The 20,841-nt window shown below is 33.8% G+C and overlaps 1 protein-coding gene across 4 annotated transcripts in view; it reads right to left on the reverse strand.

Moving 5' to 3' along the window:
* Positions 1-20,841, reverse strand: part of PRMT3 (protein arginine methyltransferase 3) — a 137,298-nt gene that overhangs the window by 51,195 nt on the left and 65,262 nt on the right. For 3 of the 4 annotated variants that reach the window (XR_010338349.1, XR_010338348.1, XM_012456488.2), the window contains exons 12-13: positions 10,004-10,191; positions 7,538-7,624 (exon numbers count right to left, since the gene is read on the reverse strand). Coding sequence is in view for 2 of the 4 variants with exons in the window: in XM_012456488.2 (XP_012311911.1) it covers positions 7,538-7,624; positions 10,004-10,191 (275 nt within the window). In the remaining 2 variants the exon portion in view is untranslated. The remainder of the gene's footprint in view (positions 1-7,537; positions 7,625-10,003; positions 10,192-20,841) is intronic. The other variant, XM_012456490.2, reaches the window with a different exon arrangement.

Consider the following 20,841-nt stretch of genomic DNA (forward strand, 5'->3'; position numbering starts at 1 on the left):
TAAGCTGATAAACAACTTCAGCAAAGTCTCAGGATACAAAATCACTAGGATTCTTCTATACCAACAACAGGCAAGCAGAGAGCCAAATCATGAATGAACTCCCATTCACAACTGCTACAAAAAGAAAGAAAATACATTGAATACTGCCAGCAAGGGACATGAAAGATCTCTTCATGGAGAACTGCAAACCACTGCTCAAAGAAATCAGAGAGGACACACACAAATGGAAAAACATTCCATGCTCATAGATCGGAAGAATCAATATTGTGAAAATGGCCATACTCCCTCAAATAATGCATAGATTCAATGCTATTCCCATTAAACTACCATTGACATTTTTCACAAAATTAGACAAACTATTTTAAAATTAATGTGGAACTAAAAAAACAGTCTGAATAGTGAAGATGATCCTAAGCAAAAAGAACAAAGCTGGAGGCATCATGCTACCCAAATGCAAACTATAGTACATGGCTATAGTAACCAAAACAGCATGGTACTGGTACAAGAACAGACACATAGACCAATGGAACAGAATAGAGCACTCAGAAATAAGACTTCACACCTACGACCATCTGATCTTCAACAAACCTGACAAAAACAAGCAAAGTGGAAAGGAGTCTCTAATAAGTGGTGCTGGGAGAACTGGCTAGCCACATACAGAAAATTAAAACTAGACCCTTCCTTACACCATATACAAAAATTAACTCAAAATGAATTAAAGACTTAAATGTAAAACCCAAAACTATAAAAACCCCAGAAGAAAATCTAGGTAATACTATTAAGGACATAGGTAAGGGCAAAGATTTCATGACAAAAATGCTAAAAGCAATTGTAACAAAAGCAAAAATTGACAAATGGGGTCTAATTAAACTAAAGAACTTCTGCACAGCAAAAGAAACTATCATCAGAGTGAACAGACAACCTACAGAATGGGAGATTTTTACAATCTATCCATCTGACAAAGGTCTAATATTCAAAATCTACAAGGAACTACAGCAAATTAACAAGAAAAAAACAACCCCACTAAAAAGTGGGCAAAGGACAGGAACAGACACTTCTTAAAAGAAGACATACATGTGGCCAACACTCATATGAAAAAAAGCTGAACATTACTGAGCATTAGAGAAATGCAAATCAAAACCACAAGGAAATACCATCTTACACTGGTAAGAATGGTGATTATTAAAAAGAACAGAAAACAGATGCTGGCGAGGTTGTGGAGAAAAGGGAACATTTTTACACTGTTGGTGGGAGTGTCAGTTAGTTTAACCATTGTGGATTACAGTGTGGCAATTCCTCAAAGACCTAGAGGCAGAACTACCATTTGATCCAGCAATCCCATTACTGGATACATACCCAAAGGAATATAAATCATTCTATTACAAAGATACATACACATGTATGTTCACTGCAGCACTATTCACAATGGCAAAGACATGAAATCAACCTAAATGCCCATTAATGATAGACTGGATAAAGAAAATGTGGCATATATATGCCATGGAATACTATGCAGCCATAAAAAGGAATGAGATCATGTCCTTTGCAGGGCCGTGGATGAAGTTGGGAGCCATTATCCTCAGCAAACTAATGCAGAAACAGAAAACCAAACATGTTCCCACTTACAAGTGGGAACTGAATAATGAGAACACATTATTCAATGGGGAGGGAATAACACATACTGGGCCCATTGCAGGGAGGGAGAATATCAGGAAGAGTAGCTCATGGATGCTGGGCATAATATCTGGGTGATGGGATGATCTGTGCAGCAAACCACCATGGCACATGTTTACTTATATAACAAACCTGTACATCCTGCACATGAACCCCAGAACTGAAAAGTTGAAGAAAAAATTATAATACCATATTTTCACTGTGCCTTTTCTATGTTTAGATACATAAATACTTACCATTGTGTTACAGCTCCCTATAGTTGGAAATACAGTAACATGCTGTACAGATTTGTAACTGAGGAGCAATAGGCTATACCATATAGCCTAGGAGTGTAATAGGCTATACAATCTAGGTTTTTGTAAGTATATCCTATGATATTTGCACAGTGACAACACTGCCTAATGACATATTTCTTCACATAAATCCCCCTCATTAAGCAATGCATGACTATATAAAAAAAGTCTGCTTCTTTTTTAACTCACATGTTCATCTTTAACAACTGCAGTAAAAGAAAAATTCCTAGGAAAAATAACATTCTTAAATGACATTTAAAAACATATTAAGGAATGTTTGTGCAAATTGAAAATGGCTATACCAGTCATTCTGGTATATGCTAATAGATAAAAGAAAAAAAATGCTGAAATTAAGATATAAAAATGGTTATGAGATGATAAATAAAAACCTTTACATGCAAAGATACAAGTTGAATATCTATAATCTGAAAACCTGAAATGCTATAAAATCTAAAATTTTTGGTAATGATATGATGGTCAAAAGAAATGCTTTTGGATTTTAGATTTTTGCATTAGGAATGAATAACTAGAAATGCAAATATTCCAAAATCTGAAAAAATTCTAAATCTGAAACACTTCTGGGCCCAAGCATTTTGTATAAGGGATACTCAACCTGTATTATTTATGTGTATGAGAATGTAATCAGATAAATCCATCTTAACTATTTTCATTTTTAAGGTAAACAACTCATTTGTTCTGTAATAAGCATTATTAAAAATCATTTAATGTATACTTAGAATTGTCAAAGAACATGCCTTTCTATACCTTTAAGCAGCTTATAGACACACAGATACAAATATAAATACCATTTGGCATACAGAGTAAGAGAACATTACACAAATGACATTACAAATAAATTAAAACTCACAAAACATATGAGTTTTAAATTTTGTGGTCTTGCTGCTTTTGCTTTTGAATACCTATAAACTTTCCATAAAAATAATTGACTTTATTATTCATTTTGGGCTAGGTTAAGCAGGCTGATATGACAGATAAAATGCCAGAAGCCAACTAAACCTTCATACTTTATCATAAAAGCAATGACAATTTTATCTAAACTGTCAAAAATATCCTAGAATAAAGAAATGTTCAGAAAATTGCTATGTATGTGGTATGAGTATTCACTGAAAAATTATCCTTCAATCATTATAGGCAACCAAGATTCAAGATATTTACATATAAATATCACATCATGTTATATTCCTAAAATATAAAGTCTGTTAATGTAAAACATTAAAATGTCATCAAATTTCATCTGTGGCATTTGGGAATGTATGTATATGGTGGTGGAAGAGACTACAAAAGAAAATGTTTTCCGTGAAAGGTTCTAATAATCTTAAAGAAGCTATCTAAAAGCATTATCAGTCTGTAGTATACATGCTATTAAAATAAAATACAAAAGGGAAGTATTCTTAGCATCCTGTAACTTTGTAAGATCCAATTTTGTCTAACTTTTAAATTAGGCCACACATTTACAATCTCATTAAGAAATAAATGGTTATGGCCAGACATGGTGGCTTATGCCTGTAATCCCAGCACTTTGAGAGGATGAGGTGGGCAGATCATCTGAGGACAGGAGTTCAAGACCAGCATGGCCAACATAGAGAAACCCTGTCTCCACTAAAGATACAAAAATTAGCTGGCTGTGGTGGTGCACAGCCACAGTCCCAGCTACTGGAGAGGCTCTGGCAGGAGAATCGCTTGAACCCAGAAGGCAGAGATTGCAGTGAGCTGAGATCACGCCACTGCACTCCAGCCTGGGCAACAAAGTGAGACCCTGTCTCAAAAAAAAAAAAAAAGAAAAAAAGAAAAGTTATACGTATATTTAAACTGGGCTAACTACAATAGAGAAATTCTCCACCTTATTTAGTAGCTAAGCATTCAAGTTTCAACACAAGAAAAGCAGTATTTAATATACCTGAAGTTTTGTACTTAGCAGTACAAATTGATACTTTCTTCTTCCCTCTATCTAAAAAAGCCCAAACTCTTCCTCTTACTCCCTAAGGTTACTTATTTATTCCTTTACTAGGCTTTTTAAAAACTTTTTAAATATCTTGACTAATTCTTCTAACTATAAAGGGGAAACAAAGTTCCAATTAGGTACTCATCGTTTTTAATACTTTTGTTATGGATTATGCCCACATAAACTGGGTGACTAATGTATCCATTCAAAAGCAGTCTTAGAGGCCATGCTTGCATAAGTAGCTCCAGACAAACAGGTCTGTAAGAGGGAGGGTAAAAAGCTGACACTACCCCAAAGAACAAGATAATTGAAGTAAATATGGGTGGATAGTTGAGACTCACAGAAAAAATGAAAATCTAATAAAAGCATTAGGCCACAAAATCTTATTCCTGGTCAAGCTCACATTACAGTAAGCATGCTGGGAAGGAGGTTTCCAAGAAATGCAGATGCTTAGCCAAATAAGTATAAGCTTACTCTGAGAGGATGAGGAAAAACTTCAAAGATCTACTTTTTATCTGCTGCAAAGAGGATGAACTATGGGACTGATTTCATCACATAAATCTGTGAGGCCTGTCTCAAAGGAAAAGTGCGTTCAGATTATACATCTTCTCTTTCCCTCTTCATTCCAACTGCTGGACTATTTGCCAAAGATAAACATTGTTAAATCTGTTTCAAATGCAACATGAAGCCTGCTTTCTTCTACCCCTGTGACATCTTATTTATAGGTTTCTCTACGTTCTTTTAATAGTTTGTATAATCCCATGAAGAAGGTTTTTTTTGGGTCAGGAAAGAGTAAGGAGATTTTATTTCACAAGTAAAACAAAGTAATTTTTTTCCTTCACCGGTAAAATGGGAATAATATCAGTACCCACCTTAAATGGTTATGAGAACTAAATAATGCTTTTAAAGTGATTAGCACATTATCTGGCATTCAAGTGTTCAATGACTGTTGATATAGGTTATCTTCCTCTGATAATATTAACTAAATTTGAAAGGATAATGTCAGAAGAGTTAACATTCAATGCTAACTACTAACATATTTTATCTTCAGTACCTGGCATGCATCCAATAAAAGGGTTTATAACAATATATTCTTCATATATTCTTTGTGAGGTAAGTTACAGAACTAGGTTATTCAGCAGTGACCAGACACCTATAACTCCACTCCAACCTCCTGCCACCTTCTTCACAAACCTCAGGCTCACCTAATTTCCAAACTTTTTTCATAAACACCATTCAGGTAAGTTGAGAATAAAAATGCAAATCTAAATAAAATGTACTTTATAAACATAATGTAAGAGTTTACTTATAATTCATTTTTCTTATGGAATTCTTTGTACAGGAAAAAATGAAGCAAGTAACTATTTGACACTTACATTCTTCAATATTAAAAGTTCAATTCCAATCTCTGAATTAAAGAGACTTTACCAGTTTATTTCTTGTTTTGTTTCCTTTTACTCTTTTAAGTATACGGAATAAAACTAAGATGACTAAAGGGTACAGTTTCTTTTAATACAAAACTTCTTGTACTCTATCCCAAATACCAGGAAATAGAAAAGAATTCCATATATGTTATGAAACTCCAGATCTGTAGTATAAAGCTGTAGTTAAAACTGCTCTCCAAAACCTACTGACAGCTAGAGCCCCACAAGACCTAGATTCACCAAGCAGATATGCTGAATGAAGATTTGAAAGGAAAAAATGGCCTACATGGGTTGGGAGGACAGAGGGCCAGGAACCAGGATGGTAGTAAAGGGTTTTGTTCCTCTGGGGTTGTCAGTGGTGGCTAACACTGAGTGGGCCAGGATAATTAGGGTAAATAGAACCTACAGTGGTAGGCTATTTAAAACAGGTGGCCCTGTAGCAGGCCAGTTCAAAAGTATGGTTCTACAAGTTTCTAGAAGTTCAAAATACAGTCTGTTCCTTTGGCTCTCCCAATGTATCTGGAAACTACAGTATTCTCTCTAATAAATCTCTCAGTTTAAACAAGCTGATCTAAATTATGTTGTTCAGAGCTAAGAACCCTGACCAATAAACCAGAAAAAAGGAACACTTCAATGAAAGTCAATAAACTCTTCTATCTATATAGAGTTCACAAATATGTACAACTAAAAACAATTTTTGACATCTTCACTAGAGTTTTACATCTGCTCTATTTTGATTCATGTGATGGTCACTGAAAATATATTTGAAATATATATTTAATATTGGTGATATGACAATTTATATCTAGGAATTCTTTTACAGATGATTGATGAATTTTCATTAATCAAGATGGTCTTCTTTTAACTCTCATGTATTATCAAAACAAAGAGAAAGTCTAGGAGTTAAAGTCTTTAGCCTCTAATTTCAATTGACAAAAATCATGTCAATTACTGAAAAGCAGAATTAGAAAATGCATGGAAAATAAAAAGAATCAAATTTTGCTTTTTGTTAATTAAACAAATGATTATGATGAGTGCCCCAAAGTCACAAATCTGGAATCTAGATATTTAAACTTTAAAAAATTATAAAACCAACTTCAACTAAAAGAAGAATCCCTCAAAACATCAAAGTACATTGTTAAACTTATTTGGATATAAAATAATCACTGAATCAAAATGAACTGAAACTATTGTAAAGAAGACATGAAGTCTTGTGTATATCAATCTGAACCAAATATTTAAAAGAATTAGGCAGAAGACTCAATGTCAACATGACTTATAATCTATTTTACAGATTCTGACAATACAATTTTCCATAAAAATGTTAACTTCTGAGGACATAGTTTTAAAAACCATGGTTATTTTTAACATAATATAAATATTCATGTTAATACCGCCTATATAAACTCATACTTTAAGTAAAGGAGCACATTTTATTAAAAATGTGAGTATCCTGACAGCGATAAATCTTATCTTAAAAATAATGAACATTTATAAATTATTTCAGAGAGGAAAAAACTTTTATATTTTAGTAAGCTAACATTTCTGGGTATATTGTAGGTGCTTCACATATATCTCATTAATCCATGTAATGAGTCACTGAAATAGAATTATCCCCATTATTCTTAAAGCAACAGAATAGTCTGAAGCACAGATTACTTAGGTAACTTGAACAACGAAATGAGAGTGGTAAAACCACATATGAACCCAGATCTGCCTAACTTTTCCAAAGCATTTTTTTCTATTAGACCAAGTTGATTTTTGAAAGAAAGTTAACTCAACAGCAGGTTAGTAATTTTTCATATATAAATATAAAATATTCTACCAAATAAACATATCTTCCATCTAAATTAAATGTTAAGAGTTAAAGGGAGGAATAGGGTATGAACTTTGGTCTCTGAAGATAAAGTTGAGTGTTCCTGACTATGTGATAGAAAATAATAAAGACTCTATAAAATCATTATGTAAACAGGGTTTCCTAATACTTTTTCTACTGAATTAAACTTTTTTGAGGTTTTACTGACCTATTAACCAGATCTGTTCAATGGCCTAATAAAGGTCATGGTAGACTGTCAGAGGCAATAGTCGTTTTCATTTGTCACAAGCCTGGTAATTAAACTCATTAGCCTGCCAATCAACTGCACTGCTAGTGAAATTTGTGAAAGCAGAACGAAATAGCTTACCGTGCACATGGATGTCTTTGTAATTTTCAGGGTAAAATCTGATGAAAACTCCAAATCTGAGATAGACGTTGTATGACAATCTATATACTACCCATGAAAAAGGAGTGGAAGAAAGAGCTTAGTAAAAATAGTCAAAAAAAAAAAAAAAAAAAACACCCCCAACAACCCAGATAAACATTACTTCTTTTATTCACAAATGATTATTGGATACCAATGTTCTGAAAACTTTAACTATTCACACACTAGTTTTTGGAATTATAATTATAAGTTTAATGAGTACTAGTACTCCCATTTTGTTAATTTTTCTTTAAGTCAAATTCTTTTTTTATAATTAAGACTCCTTGTAAGCAATAGTATTATAGTAAATAATACTCTAATAGCAATAGTATTATAGTAAATACTCTGTAGTAAATAATAGTAAATCATAGCTCTAATGTGTTTTCCTGACACACTAAAATAAAATAAATACTTAAAAAAAAAAAGTTTTCCTGTGTTTAACCTAACATCATGTTGCCTACTGTGTATGGTATACTCGCCATAATTGCTATAAATCATGTGTGATAACAGTATATTTATAGAAACTGCCAACTTGAAAATACATGCTAATGAAAAGAAAGTTGTTTTAAAATTCATGTCTATAATTGTATTTGAAGATAGCTTTTGTTAGATATGAGGAGAAACCACTCAATTTAAATAAAACAGCAAAACTAACTATGGTGATTCAACCCAGGGAAAAAACAGCCAAGTATCTTTATTTTCCCATTCTGCCCTTTTCCAAATTCTTCTCCATTATACTTTGGAGAAGAAATGGAATAACCTTTCAACTACAGCAGTGTAACCAGAAGTGTGCTGTAAAGACCGTCATCAGCTGACCAGCCAGGAGTAGATCATAACCCAGTGAATGCAGTTAATGTAACCACACACCTGAGGCACTATTGAAAACAATTTCAGAAAAAAATTTAAAAGTACAATGTGTTTGTAGGATGACTGGAGAACACAGAACAAACTATTTACTTAAATATATATTTAATAAAAGGGGTACATACATTTTTCAACACCTTGTTTTCAGTTCTAAATTTTTCTATTTCAACTATTTGTTCATAGTAGCTTTTGCATTTAGCAGAGATTACTACAGAGAGAGAAATCAGCAACCTCCACCAACTCTCCTCTTTCTGCTTAACCTTAAGGCTTAATTGGTTATAATTGTACACTCCTATCCTGAGCCAAAGAGTCCAAATAAACCCTTTACTATTGGTGTACCAGAGTACTGACTGAACACTCTTATAACCATCAAACAGACTGTGTTTTTTTTCTTAAAAGCTGAATGTAATTTTAATCAGCCTACTCTTAAGAAACTTCATGTTTATTACTCTATACTAACTTTTAATGCTTTATCCATTTAAGCAAATTAAATATGTACTAAATATCTACTTTGTACAGAGAAGAAATATTGATGCTATATGAAAGTAATAGCATGATTAAAAAGAGAAGACAGCACTTTGGGAGGCCGAGGCAGGCGGATCACAAGGTCAGGAGATTGAGACCATCCTGGCCAAAATGATGAAACCCAATCTCTACTAAAATACAAAAAATTAGCCAGGCGTGGTGGTGCGTGCCTGTAGTCCCAGCTACTTGGAAGGCTGAGGCAGGGAAATCGCTTGAACCTGGGAGGCGGAAATTGCCGTGAGCCGAGATCGCGCCACTGCACTCCAGCCTGGGTGACACAGTGAGGCTGGGTCTCAAAAAAAAAAAAAAAAAAAAACAGACAGAATATCCTGAACCTAACACTGAACATATTACTGTATATTTATCTGATTATCTAGTTGAAACAGACAAATTATGGAGTTAAGAAAAGCAGTATTATTTTTTGCTGCAAAGTAACTAGTGAACCCATGTAAATTCAACATAAAAAAATTCACAATAAAACCAGAGATTAACACAGCAACAAATAAGATGACAATACAAAAGGAAGTAACCGAGAAATCTGAACATAGTAAGGCTTTAGTTTCATGGGCAAATTCACTATATGTAATTACTTAATCTGAAAATGCTGGTAGAAATCTGAATGAGAGAAGTTAAATTGTATGGAATATATGACATGAATGAAAAATCTGGCTGTAAATCAGGCTAGGAGGGGGTGATGAAGCAGAAATGATAATACAGAAGGACTTTTTACCTTGATTAAGCCAAAGTAAATATAAATTATTCAACCAGTTCAGAGTTAGATTTGAAGGATTGCAAAACTGAGTGTAAGGAGTTTTAATATAGAAAGAAGTGATTCCAAAGAGATGATATAGTCAACTGGTAAATATGACCTCGATTTGTTTTATACTGATTTTAAAGGGAAGAGTACTGTTTCAAAAGCCCACATATAAAATCAATATATTATTTTCAAATATGTTTCAAATGCTGAACTAAGAAAAATAGCAATACCATTATAAAAAATAAAGTTGGTAAAGCACCTACCTTAATACCACAAGGTTCTGAAATTAGAGTCTTCGGATCTAAAACTTCCACAACAGCTTCTGGAATAACAGCTTTCTTCATGCAGGACATCTTGAAGCCATAGACATCATCCCAAAAAGCAATTCTCTCAGCATGTTTATTCACATCACTCACTGCTACAAGGCTGATAGTGCAAATGTCAGGGTAGACTGTAACAAATAAAATGTCCGACAGTGCAAATGTCAGGATAGACTAACAAATAAAATGTCTGACAATTAAGCATTAGCTCTGTTTATTATGGAATATAATTTTTAAAAGGCTACTACCAAATCCATCAGTAAGGATTACTAGCAGTGGGAGATTAAAGAAGGTATAGATTAGGAAAAACAACCAGGTTTCATCTTGTAGCCTCTTTTAAAAAAAGATACCTATTATCATGATGCTAAGATTAAAATAGGGATTCCAATGATAGGGTCTGAATTAAAATGTGATCATGGAATTAAACAATCCTGAAATGAACATATTTATTGATATTAAAACTTGAAGTATGCTAACTTAAAAGGTACTAGATCTTTACTTTTTCCTATTTTCCTCTAAAAACATGCAGAAAGGGGCAAATCATTTAAAAAGATATGTAGCATGTAAGAAAATCATGTAATGGGGTTTTATAGTTATACAGAAGACTAGTTCATATTCCTCTCATTTAATAGAAAAATATAAGCATCAAGTATGTGCCAGACATATGTGCCAGTCTAATTTACAGAGTATGGACATATACCACTACCCTCAATAAACTTATATTTAGAAAATTTTGACAAAGAAATGCACAATTATTTGTGAGGTAATAAATACTAAGAACAGGAGCATACAAGGTACTGTGGGAGCTCACAGCAAAAACAGCTGTAGGAAATAAGAATAAATAAAAGGTTCCTCTTCAAAGCTTTCCTCTTAGTTCAATACAAATAAATAATAGTTTATTCAAAGGTTAATTTATTTTAAAGCTTTTGCTAATAATCTTAAAGGAGCTGTTACTCATAATGAAGAAATAAGTGTATCCAATGTTCTTAGTTGGTACACTTTAGCCTAGATATTTGCACTGACATGCCTGGACAAGCCCAGGCAAGTGTTAGGTCAGAGCTTATTCCCCTTCCTTATATGGAAATGCTACTGCTTCTCTAAGCATTCCTCAAGTTACTTCCTCTTTTCCTTTGTTCTCCTCTGCCTTTACCTCTTTAGGAAAGTTTTAAGTTGTTAGCCAATTGGGTACAGCCTAGAGTGTAAAGTCCAGTTCCAGCCAATGGAATCAGAACATAGCAGCAGGGCAGATGTGTTAGATATAAATGGTCCTGCCTCCTTTGTTCAGTGTCCTCAGATGGCAAGATGGCTAATGGGAGCACCCCTTCTGCAGAAAGTAAAGTTGTCTTGCTGAGAAAATTAAATTTATATTCAAGTGCTACTTCTTTTGCAGTACCGAAAATTCACATATAACAACAGCTAATTGATACTTGGCTGGAGAAGGGGAGAAGGGATAATATGTAAGATAAGAACTGAAGCCCAGTAAGTTGAGAGTGGGGAGGGAAAGCCTATTCTAGGCAAAGTGAGCAGCAGTGTGCATAAAGGGTCACAATAGATGGGATGGACCATATACAATCTAATTAGAGAGAAACAGCCACAAAGCTAGAAAGGTAAGTAGGGACCAAAGACTATATGCCGAGTAAACCAAATTACTAAACTGGACTTTATTCTATGAATAATGATAATCCGGTAAAAAATTTTACATAGGGCAGCAACATGACTAGATTTTGATTTTAGACAAACCACCTGGAATGCAATGTGGAGAATAATGGAGGGTCTAAGATGAAAACAGAGACAAACTAAGAGATGGTTAAAATAAACCAGGTGATCTGAACTAGGACACTGCTGTGGGAATGGAAAGGATGAGTTTTTCAAGTGATATTTATGAAGTAGAACTCAGAGGACTTTGAGACTGACTGGCTGTGGGGGGAAAAGGTCAAGGATGACAGTATCTAGCTTTAGTAACAGCACAGATTGTGGTACTAACCATTGTAATAGGACATAAATATGAGTAGGAAAAGGAGCAGTTAGTGCTTAAGAGACAAACAGATAAAAATGTCTGAAATGTAGTTGAATATAAAGGTCTGAAATTCAAAAGAGATTATCTAAGTTCAAGACATAAATTTGGAGACCATAAGCATATAAATGAAAGATAAGTAATGGGAGTTCATGAGACCTAGGGAGAATAGATAATGAATAATAGAATTCAAGGGACTTGACCGAGAAACTGGAGCCACAAAAGTTAAAACCAAGAAGGTAAGTGTTACATGAGTTAGGGAAAGAGTGACTGAGGGAGGAACTCTCCACTAATAACAAGTAAAGAACTTCACAACACAAAACTTTATAAATAATGCTGATCCTTTTTTTCTTTTACAATAACAAAATTAACTTTGTCTTTCCAGTATCTCTAATATCAACTTTTAGAGTAGTCATGAATTAAAAATATAAATCACGGCCGGGCGCGGTGGCTCACGCCTGTAATCCCAGCACTTTGGGAGGCCGAGGAGGGTAGATCACGAGGTCAAGAGATTGAGACCATCCTGGTCAACATGGTGAAACCCCGTTTCTACTAAAAATACAAAAAATTAGCTGGGCACAGTGGCGCATGCCTGTAATCCCAGCTACTCAGGAAGCTGAGGCAGGAGAATTGCCTGAATCCAGGAAGCAGAGGTTGCGGTGAGCCGAGATCGCGCCATTGCACTCCAGCCTGGGTAACAAGAGCGAAACTCCGTCTCAAAAAAAAAGAAAAAAAAAAAACAACAAAAAAAACACCATATATATATATATTTAAATCACATGTTCCCATATCAGCAAACTGAAACAAGTATAAATGTACCAAAGAAATACAGCAAAAAATCCCCCAGATTATTGACCAGCTGTCAGATGTAAACAGCAGAAAAATTACCCTCTCCTCCCATCAAACGTTTTTATACACAGCCTTACCAATTTTACTATTCAATGATAGCAGCACTAAATTATTCTCCAAATAAAGCCTATGATAAGATCTACTGGCATCAAAGCAATTGCTTCCAAACCTAACTTGTGAGATACTCAGAAAAAACTACCTAGTACTAAGTCACTGATAACAAGTTTCTCAAGTCTTCCCTGATAGGTGTTGAGGGAGGTATGCTAGCTGCACCTGTCAGAGTCCATTGCCATGCAAACTCTCCCCTTCTTCCACAAACAGGTAAAGCCTCTGGATTGTGTTTAAATTCTCGATTGATACAAATTCTTCAAAGTAACTGATTTGTTATTGAAAATGTTAACTCAGTAAGAGGATCAGCTATAAGGAAGTATATTTAGTGTCCTGAACCAGATCCTTAACATGAGAAACACTGAATTAAAAAAATAAGAATTCAGAAGGAACTTTAGGTATGTGGCTAAGTCCCTCATATATCCTTTGTTGGACTGAAAATTATAGAAGCTTTCCCACATTATGCCCTGTTATTTCATCGTTAAAGAGGAACATAATAAAGGTATAGTCAGGGGTCAGCAAACATTTTTTTGTGACGTTATCTAGGTTTTGTGGACAAAAATGATTTTTGTTGAAACTACTGCTTTCTGCTATTGTTGATGTGAAAGCAGCCACAGCCAATATGTAAATAAATGGGCATGGCTGTGTTCCAATAAAACTTTATCTACAAAGCAAGCAGCAGGCTAGACATAGATATCCTTGATATAAACGAGGAGAAATGGAAGGGGGTGGGGTTATTATCAGGGCCACCGTATGGTCCTACATCAGGGAGTGCTATTCACACTATATAGCTCATGGGAACCAAATATCCTCTGGAGTTCTGCAGTGCACAGACATTCAAGATACTTAACATAGTTCATACAGTTCTGCTATTTTAGAATATCTTTTAAAATCTTACTGAAGTTTTAAAATGCCATCAATCTATCAGGATCAGCAGACTATAGCCCATACTCAAATCCAGCCTGCTGCCAGTTTTTGTATTAATACATAAAGTTTAGCTGTAACACCACCACATTCATTTGTTTACATGTTGTCTATAATCACACTGCACTACAGTGGCAGAGTTGAATAGTTGGGACAGGGGCTCTATGGCCTATAAAACTGGAAATATTTACTATATTGCCTTTTACTGAAAAAAATTACTGATCTCTGGCTCTACATTAAGTAATATTAGTACCACCATTAAAAAATAAAGATAACTTTTTTATAAGAAAAATTATAGCTTACTAAAAGTAATAAAACAATTTTGAAATTGTTAGTAATTAGAAGAGAAACAAACTAAAGAAGAACATGATTTTATTTTTGGGTGTGTATTTTTCAAATTGTCTTTCACAAAAATACAGAAAAGCACAGTTTTTATATTGCTAAAATTTGGAAATGAAATTATTTTTAATCTTCCAGTAGTAAGATCTATGAATATTCATAAGGATATGTAATCAGTGTTATAGGTCAATTTGGTTCTATATCCACCTCCTCACAGCTGGCTAAAATCTTGGACCACCTGCCAGAATCCTGACTAACCCTTTACCTTCACATTCTGACACATTTGTCATTTGATTTTTGTCAGATAGAAGCTATAATTGAATAATTATTCCTTGTTGTAGGTGAAATTAACAAAATGCTGATTGGACAAAAGCACCCTCTTAACAGACCATTTATAAATTCATGGCTTTGACATCTGTGTCCTTCTCGATTCACTGACCAGAATTCATTTGTCACTAGAACGGCTCATATGGTGAATAGATAAAGATGGGAAATCCTTTATCCCTTAGAAATGCCTCATAAAATTTTGGACACTAAAGGATAAGACAGAGGTGCATAAAGAAACAATTTCTAGTAGACAGTAGAAATTTAGTATCACTGTTTGTATATAAATAACCACATAGTAAAAAGATTTAAAACAAAGGAGATAGTAAATAAGTCAAAATAAACCACTTTTTTCACTATATATATGAGCAATATGGAGATTTTAGTGAAATAACAATGGTAGCAAAAATGCTTGATATGCATAAAAGAAAATTTACCATAAAGTCACCAAATGGAAATTTAAGTAAGCTTTAAAAATTAGTTTCTAGTTTATATAATGAAGGTATCTTTAAAAAGTAATATTTATTTGGAAATTGAACTCATTTCCCCATCATTAATTTATAAATAATGACTAGACCCACTAAAACTTAGCTAAGGCTAACATATAGCTATAATATGCTTTGAAAAATTATATGCTGAAAAATAGAAAATGATACTACTGCTCTATTACTGAACAAACTCAAATTAATAAACGTGACAAAAGCAGATCTGAAGATGAGGAAGTAGACAGTTGTAAAAATACTAAAGGAATCCTCTAGGAACTATGAACCAATGCCAGTGGCTGATTATATTAAGAAAATCTACGCAAAAGTGTAGAAAATGTGAAGTGCTATATAAAAGGTAAGTGTTAATACCACAATGTTTAAATTCATTTAATAACTTTTATGGACTATAAACCTAATGCTAATCTCATGTTCATCAGCTGTAACTCAGACTGGGAATTAACATTTATTGAGCAACTATTTTAAGCGTCTCATTTAGACTTTTGAATAATTTTATAAAGTTGGATTATAATCTTTTTATAAATTTAAAAAAACTGAAATTCGGAGAGTAACTTGGACAGAGAGTAACTTGCCCAAATACCTGGTCTTCTTCAACTAACCCGATAACTAATCAGCTGACAAAGCAGAGATTTAACTTAAGGTCTAACTGCAAAGTCCATATCTTTCCATTATGTATGATGCCACATTTTAATGCTTTTCAAATGGAAGAAAAACAGAGAGGAACCCCACTTTCCTAAGGTAAACAGGTACTTGTTGAAAGAAAAGGAAGGAGAAATGGTGTTTAAAAGATTGGAGATAAATAAAATTTCAGGACAAAGTAAGGAAAATGGTAACATTTAGCCTTACTTATTTGCTCTGAGCAAAGGAATGAGATGACAAGGCAAAAACAAAACAAAAACACTAAAAAGGGAAAGCAAGGAAGCAAGGTTAAGGGTTCGAGATCAGCCTGGCTACCATGTTGAAACCTCATCTGTACTAAAAATACAAAGAAGTAGCCGGGCATAGTGGCAGACACCTGTAATTCCAGCTACTCAGGAGGCTGAGGCAGGAGAATCGCTTGAACCCAGCAGGCGAAGGTTGTAGTGAGCCAAGATTGCACCACTGCACTCCAGCCTGGGCATCAGAGCCAGACTCCATTAAAAAAATAAAAATAAAAAATAAAAGACAACTTAAAAATGAAAAGATACATTATGCTCATGAACTAGAAAACTCAGTATTAAAATGCTGATTATTCCCAAATTGATATATTCATTCAATCCAATTTCTAGCAGTCTTTTTTAAGTAGAAATAGCCAGATTCTAAAATTTATTTTCAACTCCCCCATGCCACATGACCAAACTATCAAAGCAATTTTAAAAAAGAACAAAACTGGGAGATTTTCCTTACCCGACCAAGACTCAGTATAAAGTTACAGTAATTTAGACAGTATGGTACTGGTGAAAGGGCAGACTTAAATTTCAAATGAAAAGAACACAGAAATAGACTCACATGAATATGGTCAATTAATTTTCAAGATAAGCAATTCATGGGAAAGAATAGCATTTCAATTAAGGGTGCTAGAAAATATTAATATCAACCCCTACCTCACACTATACACAAAAATTAATTTGAAATAAATCATAGACATAAATGTAAAAACTGAAACTCCAGGAAGGAAACACAGGAAAATTCTGTGTGACCTTGAGTAAAGCAGAAATTTCTTAGGAAATTTTTCTTAATATGACAGAGACTAAGCACATGTTTAAGAGTCATCTGTATTTCCTTTTTTTGTGAGCCACCAATTATTTGTCCAATTTTCTATTGGGTTTGTGGTCTATTTATTTATAGAATCTACTTATATGTGGGAGAGATGAACTTTTTGTGGGTGATAAAAATTGAAAATTTTTTTTCAGTAGGTAGTCTTGTGGCTTTGGTTATAGCATATTCTGCCATTTAGAAATTTAAACAGATGCAATTAGACATATCAATGTCTCATTTAGGGTTTCTGAATTTAAGTTCTTATTTAGAAAGGCTCCCTTCCCCCAAGTTTATAAACCTATGTTCATTCTAATATTTTTACCATTTGACTTTTCTTCTATTTAATCTTTGATCATTTGAAATTCACAGTGTACAATTTATTGTGTGGATTAAACTGTTTTTTACACAATTTTCTCAATACTATTTGCCATAGTAAATAATTTCCTCAATTATATGAGATGCCATGTATAGTTAGGTCTATATCATTCTCTTTCAACTCATCTTTCCATTCAAGAACCAATAATATATTGTTTTAATTATTAAGGCTTTATTATGTGTTTTAATATTTGGCAGCACTATTCCTTCTGCTACCCCTCATCATGGACCCTTCTATTTTAGAGTCTTCCTTGTGATTCTTGTTTATTTTTCCAATTAAACTTAATTTTATCCTTTTGTTTTTTGTAGACAGGGTCTCTGTCATCTAGGCTGGAGTACAGTAGTACAAACATAGCTCACTATATTCGTAAACACCTGGGCTCAAGTGATTCTTCCACCTCGGCCTCCCAAGTAGCTGGGACTACAGGCGCACACCACCACACCTGGCTATCTATGAAGGAGGGCCCATGATTTTGCTCTTTAGTCCTACTCCTGTTAATACTGATTATATAATATTTTGGCCCTGATTCCCCCTTGCCTGGTATCAACATCATGACAACTGTTTGCATTTTGTTTGAATTTATCTGAAAGTCTTTATTCTTTAAATTTTAACTTCTCTCAATTATTTTGCTATAGGTGTGGCTCTATAAATTGCACAGAATTGGGCTTTGGAGAGCCAATCTGAAATTCTTTTTCTTTTAATAGTTAAGTTTAGCCTATTTATACTGATTGACATAAGAAACAGATTTTTTTTTTTTTTTGTTCCTGACACTACCATTTTCTGTTTTTTCTGTATCTATAAATTTTTTTAAAAAATAGTTCACTATATGGTCTTTTGATTTTTTTCCAAAGTATTAATCTTTATATTTAGAAAGATCTTTGTATTTTTGTTTTAGTAGCCAATTTTTATAATTATAACCTCAGTATAATATCTTTAGTTCTCTCTTTTCAACAGTATTTACTAAACTCCTACCTTTTAAGTAATAATAAAATTGTATATTTCCTTATCATTTTCCTTCCCTTTTTTCTTCTTTTTCTCACAGTCTCTTGGGCCTTCTCTGAACACCAAATTTTTTCTGTATGTTAAAAACAGTTGCATTGATAATACTAACAACAAATACAGAGGTGGGCACAGAGTTAGTACGTAGTTTTAGAGAAAAGTACTTTTCAGAAGAATTAGGAATTGAATCATGTCATAATTCATTTGGCCCAAAGGAAGTGGGGAATGCTACTTTAGTTGATTTAAAAAGTCACTTTTCTGAAGTATAATTTACATGTAGCAAAACTCACTCTTTTTGGTGTATATTTGCACATACTTTGATAAAGTCAAGAGACATAGACAGGATCTACCACCACCAACCTCATCACTCAATTTAATGTTAGCTTTGTAGTGCTAAATGTACTTAATAATTCTACTACTTGATCTGCCAGCTTTAAATAACATTCCATAGTACCTATTATTAAAGATAAAGCAATTAAAATGTAAACACTTCTACCTGCCACCTGCATTCCCTTTCCAATTTTTGTGAGATGCAGTATTTGACACTGTTTGTATATAAAACATTTACATTCTATGTTGTCATCTAAAATATACGTTTATTTTAGTCTTAATTGTAGTTGTAAAAACACCCATTGGTTATAACCAATATTTTCCTACTTTTCCTCCTCATCTCTTATTGGCTGCGTGTAAAACATTACAATTCCTGATACACAATTAGTGCTTAGTAAATATTCGCTAGATATAGCAGAAATCACTGCTAGTAGAACTGCTTTCACTAACTTTACAAAATTAGTTTTCTTAGAAGGGTAGTAACTACGTAACTTTAAAATACAGTGGAATTGCTTGATAAATAATGGGGTAGATGAACATCCAAGTTATCATCTGTGTTTTATAAAGCCTTTACTGCTTACCATAATACATATGATGAGACATAAATCTAACTTAAATTCATGTAAAAATAAATTGTGGTCCCATCAAGTTTGTATGGGCCTTCAATATTCCCTCTCATAATGTGTTCATTCTTTCTATAGTCTTCTTTTTTTTTTTTTTTTTTTTAAGACAGAGTCTCACTCCATCACCAGGCACCAGGCTGGAGTGCAGTGGCGCGACCTCGGCTCACTGCAACCTCCGCCTCCCGGGTTCAAGCAATTCTCCTGCCTCAGCCTCCCCAATAGCTGGGACTACAGGTGCACGACACCACGCCCAGCTAATTTTTTTGTATTTTTAGTAGAGACGGGGTTTCACCATGTTGGCCAGGATGGTCTCGATCTCTTGACCTCGTGATCTGCCCGCCTCGGCTTCCCAAAGTGCTGGGATTACAGGCATGAGCCACCGCGCCCGGCCTCTATAATCTTTATAATACTAATTATTTGGTAAATCTTCCCTTCAGAAAAACAAAGAAAAATTCTGCTTTGCAATAAAACAATGAGCATAGAAATGACCGGTGATATTCATCAAGACATACTCAAATACACAAATAGATTAAACTACTTTGCGTTACTCTTTTCTAAATTTTCTTTCTTCCTCTTGATTCTGTTAACAGGTAACATTCAACAGCGCTGCTTAAGGAGTTAAATGCTGACCTCTCTTAAATACATCTCTGTATTATCTTACCACTAATATAAGCCATATAAAAGTATAGAAAGAGTTAGATATATGAGCTTCCACTTTATCCCTCTGATGATAAGAAATAGCTCTGCCATTGTTCACATTGCTGTAGGTTCCTAATGAATTTCACGGAGAATTCAATTTAAATGTATTAAGTTGCTGTTAGTTCCTTAGTAAGATCAATTCAGGCAGGTCTGGAAACAGTTACTTGGATCTTCCCTAGAACTTCAAGGCAATAATCACATTTAAAAAATACATTTTGGCCAGGTGCGGTGGCTCACGCTTGTAATCCCATTACTTTGGGAGGTCGAGGCGGATCACGAGGTCAAGAGATAGAGACCATCCTGGCCAACATGGTGAAACCCTGAATCTACTAAAAAATACAAACTTAGCTGGGCGTGGTGGCACATGCCTGTAGTCCCAGCTACTGGGGAGGCTGAGGCAGGAGAATCACTTGAATCCGGGAAGCAAAGGTTGCAGTGAGCTGTGATCACGCCACTGCAATCCAGCCTGGGGACAGAGTGAGATTCTGTCTCCAAAAAAAAAAATATATATATATATATATATCTATATATATATATATATAAATATATATTATAGTATGATATATATTATATATTATGATATATCATGATATGATATTATGATATATGATATATATTATGATATATAATATATATAAACATTTTAGAAGGGAAACAAGGCTTATTCCCTAAAATGTTTATATATATTATATATATTATATTTTATATAATATATTCTATATATAAACATTTTAGAAGGGAAACAAGGCTTAATAAAAGAACATGAATATTGGAGGCAGGCAGATTTGAATTAAAAAAAAATCAAGGTTTACCATTTAATATGTGTCATCCAGGACACTTTTAGAAGACTGTTTCTAAAATCTCAAAGGGCTATCGTGAAGATTGCATCTAATAACATGAATGAAGGTATACTGTTTGGCAGCAGTAGACAGTCAACAAATGATGGATAACGTTGT

The sequence above is a fragment of the Aotus nancymaae genome, unplaced genomic scaffold (genome assembly GCF_030222135.1).
Source record: "Aotus nancymaae isolate 86718 unplaced genomic scaffold, 86718_ANA_hifiasm-v0.15.2.pri h1tg000059l, whole genome shotgun sequence".
In the NCBI taxonomy this organism is placed as follows: domain Eukaryota; kingdom Metazoa; phylum Chordata; class Mammalia; order Primates; family Aotidae; genus Aotus; species Aotus nancymaae.